This window comes from Nicotiana attenuata, unplaced genomic scaffold (assembly GCF_001879085.1).
Source record: "Nicotiana attenuata strain UT unplaced genomic scaffold, NIATTr2, whole genome shotgun sequence".
NCBI classification, from domain to species: Eukaryota; Viridiplantae; Streptophyta; class Magnoliopsida; order Solanales; family Solanaceae; genus Nicotiana; species Nicotiana attenuata.
The window spans coordinates 190160-210292 of NW_017671074.1; the positions used below are offsets into that span (position 1 = coordinate 190160).

A 20133-nucleotide genomic window follows, 5' to 3' on the forward strand; every position below is an offset into this window, starting at 1 on the left:
GGGGGGGGGCGAACCTGATATTAATTTTGTCAATTTGCTTTCGCATGTAAATTGTCTCATTCCAAAAGCTGACTGGTAATTTCTTCGCTTTGATAGGAGGTTCTACAGATTAAATAAAAGTGGCCAAAGGTGTGATAACAACAGCACGTCACCTCCTTGTGTGGGGTAAACAACTGCAAGTTTTTTTGGTTGTTCTCAATGTAATATTATCTGATAATAACTTTCTCTGAACTAAATCTATTAGCTCGGACACTCCTTTTCTTTATCTTATTTTTTAATTTTTATCTGTTGTTCAGGTGGGTAGAAATGATGGCTCCTGTATTCTCAAAAGCTGCCTGGCGCTGTGCTTGGTATATGGTCCAGGTACAGGAGCTTTTATTATTTCCAATGATTAACAAGCTAATCAGCTGACTCCTGAATTGTTGAATACAATTGTTCCCATTTTTTTTATTAATTGACTTGGCGGGACCCAACCGCAAACCACTGTTTTGTCTTTGTTTTTTTCGTTGCCTTTTCTTTTGATTTTTGATAGTTGTCTCCTCCATGATGGTCTATGTGGTTACAAAAGTGTACAGTAATAAACATGATTATCTATTACTGCGTATGCTTGTATATCGAGATGTTTATAGCACGTGACATTACCTTTTTAATCCTCACGAAGACCAGCTCAGTGATGATTTACTGGTAATTTTAACTGATAAACTGGCAGCTCCTTTTTTTGCTCGTCTTAAACTGCTTGTTCCTTCTTTGCAGAATGACCTGATCCATGCATGGGGCTTGGATATGAAGCTCGGTTATTGTGCGCAGGCAAATTCCTAATTAGAAATTTTAAATAACTTTTCTCCTGTTTCGCATCTCTTCTGGCATGATAGTAATATGTGTAATAGTTCTCAGGGTGATCGTACAAGGAAAGTCGGTGTGGTTGATGCAGAGTACATAACTCATTTGGCTGTCCCTTCTTTGGGTGGTAATTCAGATGTTGAAATGGCAAGTAGCTCTTTCCCTTCATTGATTATTGATCCTCTCCGCACAATTTTTGATGAAATTTTAACACTATAGGGCAATATGATGATAAGTGTTTGGCTTGTGTAACATTTCTGTTTCTAATTTTTGTAGGTAAACAAAGAATTACATCATTCACTTCAAGGGAAGAACTTAACTGATTCTGATGCATTGGTATGATCTGCAGATCTTACCTGCTTAATTACATAAATATTCTGCCTTTGTTTTTCTTAAAAAAGTGAAATTTCTTTTGGAATTGCAGGCCACTCCATCTTTTGAGAAATTTGACAATAGGTCTTTGGTAAGTTCAAATTTTACTTCATAAAGCATTTCTTTTGTGATGTCCTTACTAAAGAGATGACATAGTTGTTTTAACATTTTCCTTCAACACTAGCCAGAAGCACCAAGTAGTTCATTTGTTATTAGGTTGCCGTTGTGCACGGTACCAAAAAAAAAAAAGCCAATCCGGTGCACAAAGCATTCCGCATTTATGCAAGTCGGGGGAAGGGCCGCACCTCAAAGGGTGTGATGTAGACAACCTACCCTATTGTAAGCATTAGTGGCTGCTTCCACAGCAAGAAGCGGATCTAGGATTTAAGTTTTATGGGTTCAACATTTAAGGTTTTGGCATTGAACTTGTTGTATTTTTAAAGTTATGGGTTCATATTGCTATATTTTATAATATTAGTGAATTTTTACGCATAAATTTATGCACCGCAACAAAGGTATTGGGTTTAGTTGAACCCGGTGCCGATACATTGCATCCGCCTCCATCCACAGCTCGAACTCTTTACCTATAAGTCACGCGGGAGGCAACTTTACCGTTGCTCCAAGGCTCCCCTTCAAACGGAGTATGGACGACGAAATCTTGTGCATTTTTAGCAACTCTTCGCTGCAGAATCCTTCTTCTCATGTTCATTGTGTTTAATGACATTGTGCAGGTCAGAAGACAATCATATATCGAAATGAAGATTTTTCGAGATAGATGGCGTAAAGCCACCAAGGAAGATCAATGTTGGGTTGATCCATTTCAAAGTCAAGAAAAAGGAAGAACAGCCACATACACATAATGACATTCTCATAAGCTATACATTCACTGATTTATACCTGTGTACAGAAGTTTGAATGCTTCAAGAGTAAATAAATACCATACAACAATGATAGAAATATGCATCAAGAATCTGTTACAACGGAAAATTCAGTCTTCCTTTTTTTTTTTTTTTCTTCCTTTAGCAATTATTTTTCTTTCTAACATATTTTGGACTTTTCAGTTTGCTCTAGAGAGAATTTTGTGTATTTGTAATTATCATTTTTTGTACCTAAGAATAATGCCAATATTCTGTGTATGTTTATGACATCCATTTTGATAACATCTTCCCGGTCAATAATAACACTACTGGTGTTAATTCTTGCGCTCCTCTTGTCATTTTGTGCTATACCTAGTTTAAAATGACTATGTATGTAATATCTAGCAAATCTTATGTTTTTCATTTTTATGGTGTGATTTTGTGTAATATGTTTAACATTAATCAAAATTTCTCATCTTCAAGTGTATTTATATTCAGATGTTGTGTTTTGTTATATAGGGGGCTAATTTGAAATTGAATGATACAAGACATTTTAGTTTAGCAGTCATGTTTATTTATTTCTAAGGTTTTATAGAAAGAGAATAAATATAGAAAACAGCAGAAACAAACTAATTACTTGGATAACAATCCCGTGCCTAAGTAGAAAAAAAGGGGGAATATTAGGAAATAAAAACATATAATTAAGTTAATAAAAATACTTTAAAAGCTAGTGTAAACTGTAAACAAACATCGTTACTTTTGGATAGGAAATAACATATCATGGTGTCCATAAGCATTAATATTTTTTGCCTACATTGTTTAATTGCTTTATTTTTGAATTGCAATGCATCTTCTCATGCTTTATTTAATTAAAAAAAAAAAAAAAACAACAAATCGACTTGTCTAGTAAAGGGGTTTCATATAACCTGTATATACCATAGTATTTATTAGTAAGACACAAAATAAATATAATGCTAAGTACACTGTCTATGTTACCAAAATTACAACTAATTATAGCTTTTTCTGAAACAAAATTATACGAGTCTTGCCTTACTTTGTACCTTTGTAAGCCTAGTCTGGTAGGATTTTTATGTAAGATAGCTAGTGGCAATATCGTGTCTTACTATTTTCTCTTTTCGGTGCAGGACCTATTTACTAGCCATCGTTTTTGCATTGCATTTTTCTTCTTCATTTTATGTTCCTATTTTTCCTATGATCTCTGTAGTGAAACTAATATTGTATCCTTTTGTCTTTTTATTCTCTTGAGCCGAGGTTCTTTCGAAAACAGTCTCTCTACTCCTTCGGGATAGGGTTGTTTATCATCTATATATGTCGCTGAGTGAATCCGCGACTATCGGTCAACCAATAGATAGTTTGACTTTCCACAAACGGTGTCTGATCAGTGTACAGAAAATCCAAAAATTATATCAACCACACATTAACATTTCCTTCGTTAAACCTCTCTCTCATCTCCCTTCACAGTTTTGTGTCTGCAAACTAAACTCCAACCTCTAGGGTTTAAGGTTTAAGCCTCACACACATTTCCACACTCAGTATTTCACCTAAACCTTACTAGCGATGTCACTCTATGGCATCCTCCTCCGCTCTCTCCGCCGTTCCTCCGCCGCTGTCAGAACTCAATTCACACCGTCCGCTCATCCTCACCCAACACCACAACCACCACCTCCTCAAAACCCTAACTTCCTTCTCCCTCAGCGATCATACGCATTTTCCTCAGCCGAAGAAGCCGCCGCCGAACGCCGCCGTCGCAAGCGCCGCCTCCGTATTGAACCACCAATCAACGCCCTCCGTCGTGATCCACTCCCGAGGGGACCGCCTTCACCCGACGACCCTCGTTCCCGTCTCCCTGATACCACGTCAGCATTGACCGGCCACCGGCTTAACCTGCACAATCGCGTTCAGTCTCTCATCCGCGCCGGGGATTTGGATTCCGCAGCCGCCGTTGCTCGTCACGCCGTTTTCTCAAACACACGGCCCACTGTATTCACGTGTAATGCTATCATCGGTGCTATGTATCGCTCCGGCCGATACAGTGATGCTAAGGCTTTGTTTCAGTACTTTTTCAATCAGTATAATATTATTCCTAACGTTGTTTCATACAATCATCTCATCGTGTCACATTGTGAATCTGGGGAAGTTGATGAAGGCTTAAAAGTATACAGTCATATTCTTGAAAATGCACCTTTTAGTCCATCTGCTGTGACATATCGCCATCTTACTAAAGGGTTAATTGATTCTGACCGTATAGCTGAAGCTGTAGATTTGCTTAGGGAAATGCTTAATAAAGGACACGGTGCGGATTCTCTAGTTTATAATAATTTGATATTAGGGTTCCTGAATTTGGATAATTTAGAGAAAGCGAATGAGCTGTTTGACGAGTTGAAAGAGAGGTGTACTGTTTATGATGGGGTGGTGAATGCTACTTTTATGGACTGGTTTTTCAAGCAGGGGAAGGTAAAAGAGGCGATGGAATCGTATCGATCCCTTCTTGAGAAAAAGTATAGGATGGTTCCCGCGACTTGTAACGTGCTGTTGGAGGTGTTATTGAGGCATGGAAGGGAAACGGAGGCGTGGGCGTTGTTTGATGCCATGTTGGATGATCACACGCCACCAACATTCCAGGCTGTGAATTCAGACACTATTAATTTAATGGTGAATGAGTGTTTTAGGTTAGGGAAGGTTTCGGAGGCGTTGGAGACCTTCAAGAAGGTGGGGAAGGGCCTCAAGACCAGACCTTTTGCAATGGACGTTGCGGGTTACAATAATATGATAACGAGACTTTGTGAGCTTGAAATGATGGAGGAAGCAGAAAAATATTATATGGAGTTGTGTAACAAGTCATTGAGCCCAGATGTCACAACTTATAGGACAATGATTGAGGCATATGTGAAGATGGAGAATGTTGAAGGTACTTTGGAGAAATACACGAAGATGGTGGAGGCAGGGCTGAGAGTCATTCCAATCCATGCTGATAAATGGTTTAATTTCTTGATTGAGAAAGGCAAGGTCGCGGAGTGTGTGCTTATTCTGACCAGGATGGGTGAGAGAGAACCAAAACCTGATGTCACAACTTATGATATTGTGATTAGGGCACTGTGCGGGGAAGGTAATTATGATGCGAGTTCCAATTTAGTAAGTCAGATGATAAACTATGGTGTTGGTCTCACCAGTGCCCTCAGGGAGTTCATGTTAGAAGCTTTTGGTAACCAAGGTCGTCGTGAGGAGATTGAAAAAGTTTTTGCTACAAAACCGACTTACTTCCCATCTTCTAGACCATCAGGGCCACCTCGAGGACAAGTTCCATGGCTTTCACAAATACCTAGACAATCAGCAGGAACTTCTCAGGTTCCAGGTACTCTATTCCCACCTTTCTGCACATTTCCATATTTTGCATATTCCCTAACTTTATCTTCTTTTTTTCAGTAGTTGCTGATTTTACATAATTCTTTACTACTATATTTTTTTAAAAATTTTGTGCAACTTTTGGCAAATTTCATCTTTTTTTTTAAAAGATAAAAGAACCTCTTCTGCCAAGCAGGAACATAGAGAAATATTTAACCCACATCATTGTACAGCACTAGCGTCATTATCTATACCCAAAAGCTGATGCGCTGATCATTTGCTACTTGTCAATTCTTTTATGCAGCCCAGCAGACGTTACCGCCTTCTTTTTTCGGGGGACAAGGATCATCACAAGTGCAAAGTCAGCCTTCAGCTCGTAACTCATTGTGGCAGCAAAATTCACCTCCCTCTTTCATGGAAGGACAAGGATCACCACAAATGCAAAGTGCAGCATATGCTCCTAGCTCCATGTCACAACAATCTTCATCACCTTCTTTCATGGGAGGACAAGGATCACCACAAATGCAAAGTGCAACATATGCTCCTAGCTCCATGTCGCAACAATCTTCATCACCGCCTTTCATGGGAGGAGAAGGATCACCACAAATGCAAAGTGCAACATATGCTCCTAGCTCCATGTCGCAACAATCTTCATCACCGTCTTTCATGGGAGGACAAGGATCATCACAAATGCAAGGCCAGCAGTCGGTGCCTAATCCTAGCTGGCAACAATCTTCACCACCTTCTTTCATGGGAGGACAAGGATCATCACAAATGCAAGGCCAGCAGTCAGTGCCTAATCCAAGGTGGCAACAAACTTCATCACCCTCTTTTATTGCTGGACAAGGATCACATCAAATACAAGGTCAGCCTTCACCTTTTGCACAAAATCCGCATCAGGCATCATCACCTTCTTTCACTCAACAAGGAGCTTCACCACCGTCTTTCATGAATGGACAAAGATCACAGCAGATGCAAGGTCAACAAGGAGCTTCACCACCTTCCTTCATGGATGGACAAAGATCACAGCAGATGCAAGGTCAGCCATCAGCTTTTGCAAGAAACGTGCAACAGTCCTCACCAGATTCTTTTGTGCCACAACAAGGAGCTCCACCACACTCGTTCATGGCTGGACAAGGATCACTGCAAAGGCAAGGTCATCCACCACCTTCATTCATGCCACAACAAGGAGCTTCTCACATGCAAGGTCAGCCATCAGGTTTCACACATGTTCCACAATGGTCATCTCCGTCCACTTATATGGCAGGACAAGGAGGAAACCATCAAATGCAAGGTCAGCCATCAGGTTTCACACAGACTCCACAAAAGGCATCACCTTATTCCATGGACATACAAAGAGAGTCTGCTCATACTCCACTAAATGAAATCTCACATGCTTCCCAATCATTTAGAGGTGCCCTCAAAATGCAAGGTCCAGCACCAGCCTTTACACAAGTACCTAGGCAAAATATAAGTCCTCAAGTAACAGAAGAGGCATCATCCCGAAGGGACAACGTCGAGCAATACCCCCATGTGGCAGGCCAAGGGAGAATGTGATTTGTGAAGCATAGTTTCTCTGGCGGGCCTGCTTTTGTTACAGTTATCTGATTACTACTGCAGGAATAGGAAACATCCTCTTGATGTCACATGCTGTGACAGTTGATGTGGCTACGATCATGGGTTAATATGCATCAATAGAAATCATTGGCAAATTTTGTAGAGAAATTGATATGAGTTGCTCATAAGTGAATAGCTGTCCTTGGTGAAATGAATTAAGTTGTAATATTGCTGAGAAAATATTCCTATTAATTCTACATCTTGTATTCTGGAACTTTGCCCTTCCATATTAATAAAACATGTGCATCGTGGCTGACACTTGTATTTGTCATTCATTTAGATCCCTTGTATTTGAGGAAAGTATCGAATTGAAAATATGACTGATATTTTGTTTTTTCGTCACTGACTGAAAACTTCTTTTGACTTCATTATCAGCAACTGGTAAGGTTTTAGCAGCAGAGTGTCCAAAAATGGGAACGGCTAGTGCACTGTTCTCTGTCCTGCTTCAGCAAAAGCGGGCACTGACATTGGTGTGCATGATATTGCTCCTTCTCTATATGTTTCTGCCGTTCCTCATTCTCCATTCATCCAATTTTTACAGAATTCTCTTTTTCCATGTATTCACATTCTGATTTCTTTTTGTGCTGTAAGGAACTTGTAGTTTCTATGGAGGTGTCTTTTTCTATTTTCAACCATTATCCAATAAAGAAAAAAGAAAAAAGAAAAAGAGAAAGAATAACCACAAAAATCGAGGCCTCCGTTCCTTTTTGCAAGCTGTAATTAGTACGCTGATCCAGATTCATCTGATAGCTGCCAGACTGCAACTGTCTCACCTTGATATTTCGTGTTTAGTATGTAAATTTTGCTCAGCATATGTGAAGTAGTCTTGAACTGACATGCGGCTTCTTTATTTCCAGAGGGAGGACTTTCTGAGCGGGGATTTGAATTTTGAGGTAACTCGATTGAAACACATTCACAATGGTACAATATTTCTTTATAGCATCATTGGAGAAAGAAATTCTTTCATTTTTACTCACATGAGACTAGTGTGCTTGCAAATTTGGTTATTTAGTAGATGGAGCCGACTGCTATTACAATCGTGCATGGAAGCTGCTACCACCAACGTCCTGTACAGCATTCTGGCGAAAGTCGGCCTTACACTTTTAGCTCTTCCTGACATGTCTAATACTCTCAGAATTATGTAACAGTGTTCTAGTGAAAGTCAGCCTTATCCTTTAAACTTGAGGTATCGGTCTTTCAAACACTTGCTGGTATAGACTCTAATACTTATAGCACCGTGTCTCTGGCTGTAGCCATCACCATTCACTATTCAGTGCAATGGGTGTACTACTGCATTCAGCTCGATCTATGTTTGTAACTGAGACCTGATCTTAACATTAATATTTTACATTATCTTGATATAGCAGTTCACTAGTGATGTTTCAATTTCACCTTAAGGTCGTATGTTTTTTCTTTAAAAACTGCCCCTTTCTTTCATGAAATGTGGGAGGAAAAATGTTGTGCAAATGGGAGCATAATTACGACTTAGTTAATTTCTTAAATACAGCATTGTCTCCTCTGAGATAATTACATTAGAAAGCTTTTTTTTTTTTTTTGGGGGGGGAAGGGGGGGGGGGGTGTTTACATGGGAAATAATATGATATCTGGCACCAACTTTTACTGCGAAAAAAGCTACAAAAACACTTGAATATCGTTATCACCGTAATTCCCCCTACTACAAGAAATAGTGGCATATTGCACTGGAAAACTAATATTTCTCCTCATTTTTAAGGACCTAAATCCTCTCCAAGAAATTATGTATCATGTACTACAAGAGTCAAATAACTCATAATGCAGACTTGAACTGGTGAGCAAAAGATCTAACATCAAAATCAATCACAAGAAAGGGTGAAAAAAGATACCCTTATCTCCCAAAATTTCTCTTCAAAATTCCAACACGTTGGAACTGAGGTTTAGTAAAGGTTCTAGAGCACTTGGTTCAAACTTTCTGGCAAAGAGGTGACAGATATGTGTCTTCTCTGAGTTGTATGAACATGCTGTTCCATTGTTCCTTATTGACTTTAAGAAACCTTCAGTAATATTAACCGCGCTGAATGTTGCAGGGTGCGGACCCCCTAAGGACCAGTCAACATACGTCACTGTCCGGTTTGCATTTAAAGGTCCATAGAACAATCGAATAAAAGTAGGAATATAGTGCTCATCGGGGTAGCAAGCAGGCGTACAAAGTCTTCTGAAGATATCGTAGTATTTGGTATCTGAAACTACCTTAACGGCTAAAGTTCGGTTCATCTCAAACCATTGCGACCCTTTTCGCCAATCAGAAAGTTTAATATCAGGTTTCATACGGCGGTTATAGCGCCCACGCCCATAGCGAGAAGGATCATCATATGATTCAACAAAACTATGAATGGATCCAATAAGATACTTGTAGACAGTTGGGAAATTGTAAACTGGAATACAGCTCTCAGAAAGGAGGACAAACCGCTCATTTGAGAAGTCAAGCAGGGCATTGGCCAATAGCCGCCTTTCAGCATCAACCAGTGTTACTGATCCCCATTCAACATGCTGAAAAATAAAAAATATAAATAGTTCAGCAGACTGTCACACTGTTACATCAAAATTCCAAAGATGTAAACATTAGAGAACTTATGTATTAGCATCCTAGATAATTATGATCTATACTTATTATATTTGCACATCACACAAACACAGGATTTCAGTCCACTTAGTTCAATCAGAGAACAATTGCAATGTCCATCAACTTTGAATCTACATCCTGCAGGATTTCTCGCTCCAGCTAAAACTATGTAGTATATTGACAGGAATGAATTCTACATTGATAACCCAAATGGAGACTGAAACAGAGTTATGGCAAAGTCCTTGATAATTATTTAAAAACACACCCCATTTCTTTATTAATAGACTATGTGTAGGTCAATGTATCAGATAATAGTTGTTCCTTGCCCACTTCACAAGGTACAAGTTCCCAAAGAGGAAGAGTGTTTGTACAGGAGGTTATATGAAGAGCAGGGTGCGCTTGGATTGTGACAACATTAAGACTTATGAGGACATCGTGAACACATCGTGTAGGTCTTATGAAACCTTTAAGCTCACAAAGAAGCAAGAAAGAAAGATCCATGTCTCTTCCTTTTTTCATCAATATCATATACCTAGCCCAATCTATTTAGTACACCAAGTATCTCGGTATTCTCTTAGAGGGTTCCAGTAACATGACTCAAATTCATTTAACTAGTAAGCTCAACCGATAGGACTGTTAGTATATCATAAATGGTTTAAACTCAAAGTTATGGTAGTCGCATAAACTCATGGTCTGTCTTCTTCCTCTAAATTCAAGTTTGATTAGCTAATCCAGAAGATTTCATTTATTTCTCTTTTTTCTTTTTACTTGTACTAATTTGCATTTGATGTGCACTGCACATGGATAAGTAATTTAACCAATAAACTGGAAACTTCAATTCACCAGAATCTACATAAATTAGATATTAGCTAGAATAATTTACTTGAAGCCGTTAATTGTGCTCTGGTCAAACTGGATCCGGATTAGTTTTCTATTGGTGTTGCTTCAAAATTCTCATAGTAAACTAGAAGCTTTTCTAATAATTCAATCCAGTTTACGTGAAAATCTTCAATAAGTAGATACATGCAAAAGCATATGATTGAGTCGCAGTCGAAGAAGAAAGAACAAAATTAAAAAATTGCTTTAGAAGATCATGTTGAAGGAAAATGGTACTCTTTGTCTTAATGAATTATTCACTAAGTTGTTAAAAACAATTGCAGGCTTGTATTTATATACCTGAGTAACTGCCTCTCTTAAATTTCCACACTAGCTGACTCTAACAGAAATCCATGTGAGCACAAGGATTTAGTGAAAGGAAAAGGCTAGAGCTAGTTTTAATCGGCAACTAATGAAGGTTCACCTTAAAGCTCCCACTTGAATTATGTACCAGATTGCAACCTTCATGTTCCAAAAATAAAGTCACATCTCCTCCTCTTCAAAGCTGGTTTTATACATACTCTTTTACATGCACCCACAGAATGCAGTCACATATATGAGATCTGTTTTACTTGTATAAGATATGTATATACAAATATGCGTGTCTGAGTGTGTGTATTTTTTGGTAAAGGGTGGTGCTGCATTAGTTAGAGATTTTAGATATCACCTCAGGGATCAATATAGAAAATATAAATACACATGAGTAGTAGAATTTATTTTGGGGATATATGCCCCAAAAATTTAAAACGAAAAAAGAAAAGACTCTTCCAAGCCCATATCGGCTATAGCTTTGGGTTGAATCTCAATGGATCCTAGCAACAAGACTCTGGCACTTACAGTACCCCATAATGTAGGAATCCCAAGCCCATAACTTTTCTACTTATAACTGTTTCCCATCTTTATTATCCCGTCTGATTCATTCCCCGTTAGTTTCTGTGATCTCTAGTAAAGAATGGGCATTCTCAGACCAATAGAGCCTAGCCAGAGAGAGGACATTCCCCATGCTGCGGTTCGAAAAGGTCTCCCGAAGCAGGTCACCGGGAGCTAAGAGAGGCCTGTGCTTGTCTAACTAAAGACAGATAGCAGAAACTATGAAAACGGATAGATATAGGAAGTGTTCAGCGAGTTCGAGGAATCGTAAGTCTCTGAATGCAACTCTGAATAGCTATGATTCCTAAACATAGCATAATTTATTTTCTTATTTTGGATAAGAAGCATAGCATATCTGCTGCATCACTGTTATACACAAAATGGAAATTCAAGTAATGAGGCATCCCTTTGACTCACATCACACACTGCACAATCATTCCCCGAACTACCACTAAGGCTAGAAAGACATGTTTTCTGATAAATCAAATCTACGCATAGAGTAACATAGACATGTCTCCGCTATATCTTAATGAATGAAAAGGCACTATGAGAATTGGTTATGTCTTTGCTTTTTTCACCTATCACCATTGAAAACTCTACAGCCTGAAGATTATACAATGAACCAACAATCAACTCATATAAATTCTATCTCGTGTCATTTTGGAGAAAACTAAATCACACTTCACACAGCTCAATAGTTCACACAGTAGTAGTTTATACAAAATCTTAGCGAACTTTGGTAGTAGACAGCACCCATCAGTAATGTTTTAAAGCATCTTCTCAATAATTTGTCTCAGAAGTATGAAGATGTTTCATCATATTTTTCTTTTACGCAAATTGTCACAACCAAAATATTTCCTCAAACTTCTGACCAGAGGCGGAGTTAGATATTGAAGTTTATGGGTTCTGAACTTGCAATCGAACCCATAACTCGTTAGTTACTGGGTTCGCAATTGAGTATTTATACATATTTAATGGATTTCCAAATACAAATCCAAGGTCTAAACAAAAGTTACTGGGTTCGTCAGAACCCGTACGTAGCACTCTCCCTCCGCCCCTGCTTCTGACAGACAACTGAAAAATTCAAGATTCGCATAAAAGAAACTGACCATGCTCTTGCTTAAAACATCAACTTAAACTGCTTACTAAAGTGTTCAGCAACCTTACAAATCATCCATAGACAATCCAACGTCCTCCTTTTTTACTTCCCACCTAATATGAACTTTGTACTATTAAACAACTTTGGAAAGAAAGAGGTGCATTTTTTGTGCAAAATAAGAGTCATCTCACAAGATAATACATTCACACATTCCATGTGAAAACAGAACAAAACTACATATGCACAAAAGAAAGCATTTCCTAGACTAGCACACAATAAGCATGAAACAACATCATTCAGACAATCTTTAATACATATCAGCAAGAATCATATATACCTGACTTGGGATTTGCCGCTTGTAGAAAACTGAGGTATTTGAAATACTCAGCACATATCCTGGTAAGGCATGCACATATATAGAATACTTATTCACATCCTGTCTTTCAAAGAACCTCTCCCACAACGGTATCAACGGTAATTGCCCTCTAGTCAAGAACATAAAAGCCACTTTAGGCACTCTCTTAAATGGAAACTCTTTCTTATAAGGCTCTAATGAAGCCCTCCAAAACAATTCATCATCAGACATTCCATGAATCAAAATCTTTAGCCTAACAAAACTTTCCATACTTAAACAATCCTCTTTCTCACAAACACTACAACTTCCATTATTATTATTATTAGCTCTGCTCACTGTATCAGCCAATGCATTATTTGCAATAATTTGTTCAGCTTGAAAAGTAAAGTACCTATCAATATGTGAACTTGAGGTCAATCCAATAACTACTCCAACTACAAATACAATCAAAGTTGTTAGTACCTTTAAAAGACTAACTGTTGAATCTCTTGTTACTGAAACCGGTAACCTACTCTCTAGGTCATTCTTTTCCCCTTTATTCCTCATCTTCCCCTTTTCTTCCTCCCCAAAAAAATCTAACTTTTTGACTCTCAAGATTCTAGAATCATCTAAAGATTCAACCTTTTACAAGCAAGATTCGAAACCCAGTTCCCAGAATTGTGTAATTCCGCCTTTGAATTTGAAATTGCAGAAAAACCCAGATGAAATTTTGTTACTACTGTATTACAAGAAAAAAAAAAAAAAGGAAAACAAGAAATCTTGATGGTTTTGGATTGTGATCTATAAATCAAGAAAATGGGGAAAAGTGGAATTGGCTGATTTAGGAAAGCAGAGTTAAAATTGGAAAGTGGAATTAGACAGGAATAGAAAAAATGGAACGATCGAAGGGAAGGGGCAAAGGCGGCAAAAAAGATGAAGAATTTGACACAGTGAATTGATTATATATGAGATATATATATAATGAGTGAAGATTAATGGAGTGTTTTAATTGCCACTGAGTTTAATGCTGTCTTTAACTTCGAATATTGCGCTCTCCATTTTTGGTCGTTTCTCTCATGGTAATTAGTGATGGCTTTTGACAACTTTGTTCTTTTGTCCACCATTTGTCCCAAACTGAACAAGCAATTTTGGACAGGTGGATCAAATTAATTAATTCGGATAATTACTCTTTTTATCCCTCAATTATTGATAAATTAAACTATTATCAGTAGTAGTTATATTTAGATTTTTTGAGAATTATATTCCCCTCAACTATGGAGTTACTAGTATAAGTTCAACAAAATGCATGAGTAATTAAATGATTTAAAGTTAATAATGATCAAATTATGAAAAATCACATGTAGATGGACCAAAAGTACATACATTTTACCAATATGCCTAATCAGATATCACAATGATCAAAATTAAATTACAAATATTTCAGGGACTAAAACCAACGATTATTATTTATGTTTGGACAATAATTATATCTTAAATGCATATTTTAATGTTATATGAAAAGTAATATAAAATTATCCATGTGGTGGATAGTTGGGATTCCTCTCGACCTGTTTCTCTAATTCAAGCTTAGAATTACGGAGCTTTTCTGATTTGGTTGGGAGCATTTTACCTTCCTAATGGACCTATTCGACACGAATTCAGATAATAAAAAGGATTTCAAATGCCGGATATTCCCAATAACTATTTGTAAAAGTTCTCTTCAAGAAAAGAATTTCATAGTGGAAAAAATAAAAAAGGTGAAAGAGTTTGCTTATAACTTTTTTTTTTTTTTAAAAAGCATTTAAAAATTAACCAAACAGAATTTTATGTTCTTAAATATAACAAAAAACTTTCCACCAATAAATGAGATCCACTTGCAAGATTATTTCTGGTTGGAAAGTTGTGGAAATGCAAAGAGGTTGGAAAATAAGGGAGGGAAGTGGTAATAATTTAATTGAAGAATAATTAATTAATCTTTTCCTAATTAATTGGATAGTGCTTTACCACTACTGGAGCATACTCACTGCAAGCCCACCTGTCTTTCTCTGATATCATCTCCAGCTGCTATGAGTTGTGTGTATTTATTTGTAAAAATAGGTTGGTTAAGAAAATATCCATAATTTTGGATTGATGTAAATTAGGATAAGTGATAGATAATCTTCATTAGTTCCCTATTAACTGTGTAATCATATTAATCCTTTTGCAAAGGATGGAGTTTTTGTTCTTGCCCTCTATTGGAAACAGCCGAGGGTCTATTGGAAACAGCCTCTCTATCTGTATTAGGTAGGGGTAACGTCTGCGTACTGACTATCCTCCCCAGACCCCACCTGTTGGGTTCATACTGGGTTTGTTGTTGTTGTTGCAAAGGATGGAGTTTTTAAGTGGGCATTTGGACATAAGAATTGTAAAGTTCTAAAAAAAGTGGTAAAAAAAATCACGAGAAAATGGTATTTGAAAATTAGAGTTGTGTTTGGACATGAATATAATTTTGGGTTGTTTATAGTTTTGTGAGTGATCTGAGTGAAAATTTTGAAAAATAATTTTTTGGAGTTTTTCAAATTTTTGAAAAATTCCAAAATTTATCTTCAAGTGAAAAATTGAAATTTTATGCTAATTTTTAAAAAAGTGAAAAAATTTCGGAAAAAAAAAGTGAAAAAATTCTTATGCACAGACGGACTCTTGTACTAATAAGGAGATTGAGTACAAAGTCGAGTTCAACAAAAAAATTTGCTACTTCCTCCGGTTCAAAATAAGTGATTTTTTGGCCTTTTTTTTGTGGTCCGGAATAAGTGATTTTTTTCAGATTTCAAGATTGAATTAATTACTTTTTTTCCTACATTACCCTTGGAGTAAATAGTGTTGGAGTATTTGTGTGAAGAGATAGCAAAGGTTAATATGGTCAATTTCATTGCTAATTATGCTAAAAGGTGAATTTCTTAATTTGTGTGAAAACAGCTAAAAAATCACTTATTTTGGACTGGAGGGAGTATTATATAATTGAGCTCGAGTCAACTTTATTTTATCCACAACTTAAGGAGATTACTTATTTCGTACAATGTAATAAATGAGAGGCCAAACTTTTTATAACTTAATAAATGTGTGGAGTTAATAATCGGGAATTCCAATGAACCAATATACACGAGTCATTTAAAATAATTAAAAAGAAAGAGCTGGAATAAACAGCAATTTGGTTTAAATTAAATAGAGCGGAAGTCTTTTTCGGAGTTGCTGTTCTTGAGAAAATCAGTATTTCTCTCTCTTTTCCTTTTCTATGTTCTTTTCAGAATAAAATAGATGGAGTACGTTATTCTTTCTTTTAATAGGCAGAGAGAGGGACCATTAATTAATTCCCACTTTTCATCAAAGTGGGTTAGTGGGAAGTTATAACCATAAATAACTTCCCCCACTTTCCATCAAAGTGGGTTAGTGGGAAGTTATGACCATAATTAACTTCCTCTAATTTTATCCAAATATTAATTTAACAAAATATATTTATATTAAACCAAAATACTTACGTGGGCCATATTTTACATTCTCCCACTTGGTGCACGTGATGTTACTCACTTAATGGTTTAATAAATATCTCAATCATTATGTGCACAATAAAATGTTAAATTCTCATTCATTGGAAACATCACTCGTTGTTATTGAATAAGTAAACTTATATGAGTCATGGCGGTTGTACATCACTTACTCGATATAGTCCCTTCCATGTACTACAATATCAGTCTATCACCCAATACAACATGTAAAAGTAATACTTAATTGGTCTAATGCTTAGAATATCTTTATCTAAGCCTGAACATGTCATCGTTATTCTCAATATTATGTATACAAGAGAAAATAGGTATAGAATACCAAAAACATATGTTTAAATGAGCTCAAAGTGTCAATTTCATAAACATAATAAAGTCTTTAGATAAATTCATACATTGCTATTAAGAATGCCCATTCTTTCAACATGTTCAACAAATATTTTGGGTGGTAATCCTTTCGTCAAAGGATCGGCAATCATAAGTTTAGTGCTAATATGTTCAATTGACACTTTATGTTTCTGGACTTCTTCTTTGACGGCAAAGTACTTCACTTCCATATGCTTAGCACCCTTTGAATACTTGTCGTTCTTATAGAAAAAGACTGCTGCGGAATTATCACAATAAATTTTCAGCAGCCTGGCAATATTGTCGTCTAGTCCAAGTCCTGAAATAAAGTTCCGCAGCCAATTAGCCTGAACTGTAGGCTCAAAGCATGCCACAAATTCAGCTTCCATAGTGGACGCAGCTATGACAGACTGCTTCGCACTCTTCCATGATATTGCTCCTCCGGCTAACAGGAACAAATAACCAAATGTAGATTTTCTTGTATCCATACAACCAGCATAATCTGAATCTGAATATCCAATCACGTCAAGATGATCAGATCTTCTATAAGTGAGCATATAATCTTTCGTTCCTTGCAAGTAACGCAGCACTTTCTTTGCAGCCTTCCAGTGGTCCATCCCTGGATTACTTTGATATCTTCCCAGCATTCCAACAGCAAAAATGATGTCTGGTCTTGTACATGTCTGTGCATACATTAGGCTCCCAACTATAGATGCATAAGGAATATCTTTCATTTGCATACGTTCCAATTCATTCTCTGGACATTGATTGAGACTAAATTTATCCCCTTTCTGAATTGGAACGGGACTTGATGAGCATTTTTCCATTCTAAATCTTTCTAACACTTTATTAATATAGGCTTTTTGAGACAATCCCAATAATTCTAGTGATCTATCTCGGAATATTTCTATCCCGATCACATAGGATGCCTCTCCCATATCTTTCATCTCGAAGTTATTAGAAAGGAATTTCTTGGTGTCATACATCATACCAAGATCATTAGTAACAAGCAAGATGTCATCAACATACAAGACTAACATAATAAACTTACTCCCACTGACCTTCAGATATATACACCGATCAACAGTGTTTTCTTTAAATCCAAAGGTGACAACAGTTTCGTTAAATTTAAGATACCACTGTCGGGAAGTTTGTTTAAGTCCGTATATTGATTTCTTAAGTTTACACACCATGTGTTCCTTTACTTTAATGGAAAACCCCTCTGGTTAATCCATATAAACTTCTTCCTCTAAATTTTCATTTAAAAAGGCGGTTTTTACATCCATTTGATGTAGCTCTAAATCATAATGAGCTACTAAAGCCATTATAATTCTAAGTGAATCCTTTCTAGAGACCGGTAAAAATGTCTCTTTATAGTCAATGCCATCTTTCTGAGTGAAACCTTTGACAACAAGTTTGGCCTTGTGACGTTCAATGTTGCCACTCGAGTCGCGTTTGGACTTAAAGACCCATTTACACCCGACTCTTTTGCAACCTTCCGGTAATTCAACAAGGTCCCAAACTTTATTCTATTCCATAGACTTCAACTCATCTTTCATAGCATCTAACCATTTATCAGAATTATTACTGTCAATGGCTTGTGAAAATGAAACTGGATCATTAGCAATTCCAAAGTCAATTTCTGACTCATGTAGATAAACTAAATAATCATCTGAAATAGCAGATCTCTTTTGTCTTTGAGACCTTCTTAATGCTACTTCTTGTGGTTCATCTACTGTAGGTTCATTAACTGCAATTTCATTATTAGTATAGGATCATTTATTTGTTGTTCTTGCTGGTTGTTAGGTTGTACAACAACTTCAGGAACAACAAGTTTAGAAGAAGTGCAAGGTAGAGGAACTTGCATCCTGACTTCTTTAATTTCCATATTACGTGGTTCCTCACTCCCACTATTTTCACCATCTCAATGAACCTAGCATTTCCAGTTTCAACTATTCTCGTACTATGATTTGGACAGTAAAATCTATACCCTTTTGATTTTTCTGGATAACCAATGAAGAAACCACTGATCGTTCTTGAATCCAGTTTCTTTTCAAGTGGATTATAAATTCTTATTTCTGCCGGGCAACCCCAAATATGCAGGTGCCTCAAACTAGGTTTCATACCAGTCCAAAGTTCAAAAGGAGTCTTTGGGACTGCTTTACTAGGAACCCTATTTAGCAAGTATACGGCAGTCCTTAATGCATACATCCACAATGAGATGGGTAAAGATGAATTACTCAACATACTCCTAACCATGTCCATTAATGTACGATTACGCCTTTCAGCCACACCATTTTGTTGTGGAGTGCCAAGCATTGAGTATTGAGCACATATGCCACGTTTTTCAAGGAATTTAGCAAATGGACCAGGGTGTTGTCCAGTTTCGTCATATCTTCCATAATACTCACCACCTCTGTCTGACCTGATTATTTTCACCTTTCTGTCTAGTTGTCTTTCAACCTCATTAATAAATACCTCTAAGGCATTCACTGCTTGAGATTTTTCATGCAACAAATAGACATATCCATAACGTGAAAAGTCATCAATAAAGGTGATAAAATATCTTTCCTTACTGAAAGAAGTGACATCAAAAGGACCACATATATCAGTGTGTATAATTTCAAGAAGCTGAGTGCTTCTTGTGGCTCTTTTCTTTGTGTGTTTTGTTTGTTTTCCTTTAATACAATCCACACAAATATTAAGGTCCGTAAAATCTAAATGTGGAAGGATTTCATTCTTAACTAGCCTTTCCAGTCTTTCTTTAGATATGTGACCTAAACGTTTATGCCACAAGCAAGCTGAATGTTCATTCACCAAACTACGTTTGGTTCCAACATTATGATGCAGAGTTAGGAGGGTTTCGGCAAACAGATTATCAAGGTTCAATTTGTAGAGATTATCACAAATAATACCAGAACCAATAAGATGATTATGCTTAAACAAACTGAAACATCCATTGCCAAAATTTAAAAAATATCCAGCTTTATCTAACTTAGACAAGGAAATTAAATTTCTTGAAAGAGAAGGTACATAAAAAGTTTCAAATAAGTCTAAGTGAAGCCCAGTATCTAGGATTAAACGATAAGTCCCGACAGCTTCAACTGGAGCCTTCAATCTATTCCCCATGTACACAAATCTTTCATTCTGATTTATGGTCTGGGTTGTAAGGAATCCCTGCATCGTATGAGAAACATGAACAGTAGAACCAGACTCAATCCACCAAGTATTATAAGGAACTTCAGTTAAATTTGATTCGAGGCACGTAAAAGCACAAGGCTTACCTTTCTTCTCGAACCATGCCTTACGTTTCAGGCAATCTTTCTGAAAGTGTCCAGGTTTTCCACAGAAACGACATTTATCATTCTTGTGTTCCTTCTTACGTACTTGAGAAGAGGACTCATTGACATTATGTTGCCTCTGCT

The 20133-nt window shown here is 36.9% G+C and overlaps 3 protein-coding genes across 6 annotated transcripts in view; 2 read left to right on the forward strand and 1 right to left on the reverse strand.

The window, feature by feature from the left end:
* LOC109205705 overlaps positions 1-2412 on the forward strand; it is an 8254-nt gene extending 5842 nt beyond the window's left edge. For all 4 annotated transcript variants that reach the window (XM_019368446.1, XM_019368447.1, XM_019368448.1 and 1 more), the window contains 7 exons: positions 97-165; positions 297-363; positions 754-807; positions 895-987; positions 1117-1176; positions 1265-1303; positions 1944-2412. In XM_019368446.1, coding sequence (XP_019223991.1) covers positions 97-165; positions 297-363; positions 754-807; positions 895-987; positions 1117-1176; positions 1265-1303; positions 1944-2072 — 511 coding nt within the window. In that variant the 3' untranslated portion in view covers positions 2073-2412. The remainder of the gene's footprint in view (positions 1-96; positions 166-296; positions 364-753; positions 808-894; positions 988-1116; positions 1177-1264; positions 1304-1943) is intronic.
* A 1092-nt stretch (positions 2413-3504) lies between these two features.
* Positions 3505-7324, forward strand: LOC109205706 (pentatricopeptide repeat-containing protein At1g10270-like). Its single transcript, XM_019368451.1, has 2 exons — positions 3505-5442; positions 5737-7324. Exons 1-2 carry the CDS (start codon positions 3648-3650, stop codon positions 6987-6989), a joined length of 3048 nt encoding a protein of 1015 aa, XP_019223996.1. The 5' UTR covers positions 3505-3647; the 3' UTR covers positions 6990-7324.
* Positions 7325-8642: 1318 nt separating this feature from the next.
* On the reverse strand, positions 8643-13940 carry LOC109205707. The gene is made up of 2 exons (XM_019368452.1): positions 12831-13940; positions 8643-9575 (listed from the first exon to the last, which is right to left on the reverse strand). The coding sequence occupies exons 1-2, from the start codon at positions 13392-13394 to the stop codon at positions 8934-8936; spliced, it is 1206 nt and encodes a 401-aa protein (XP_019223997.1). The 5' UTR covers positions 13395-13940; the 3' UTR covers positions 8643-8933.
* Positions 13941-20133: the final 6193 nt, after the last annotated feature.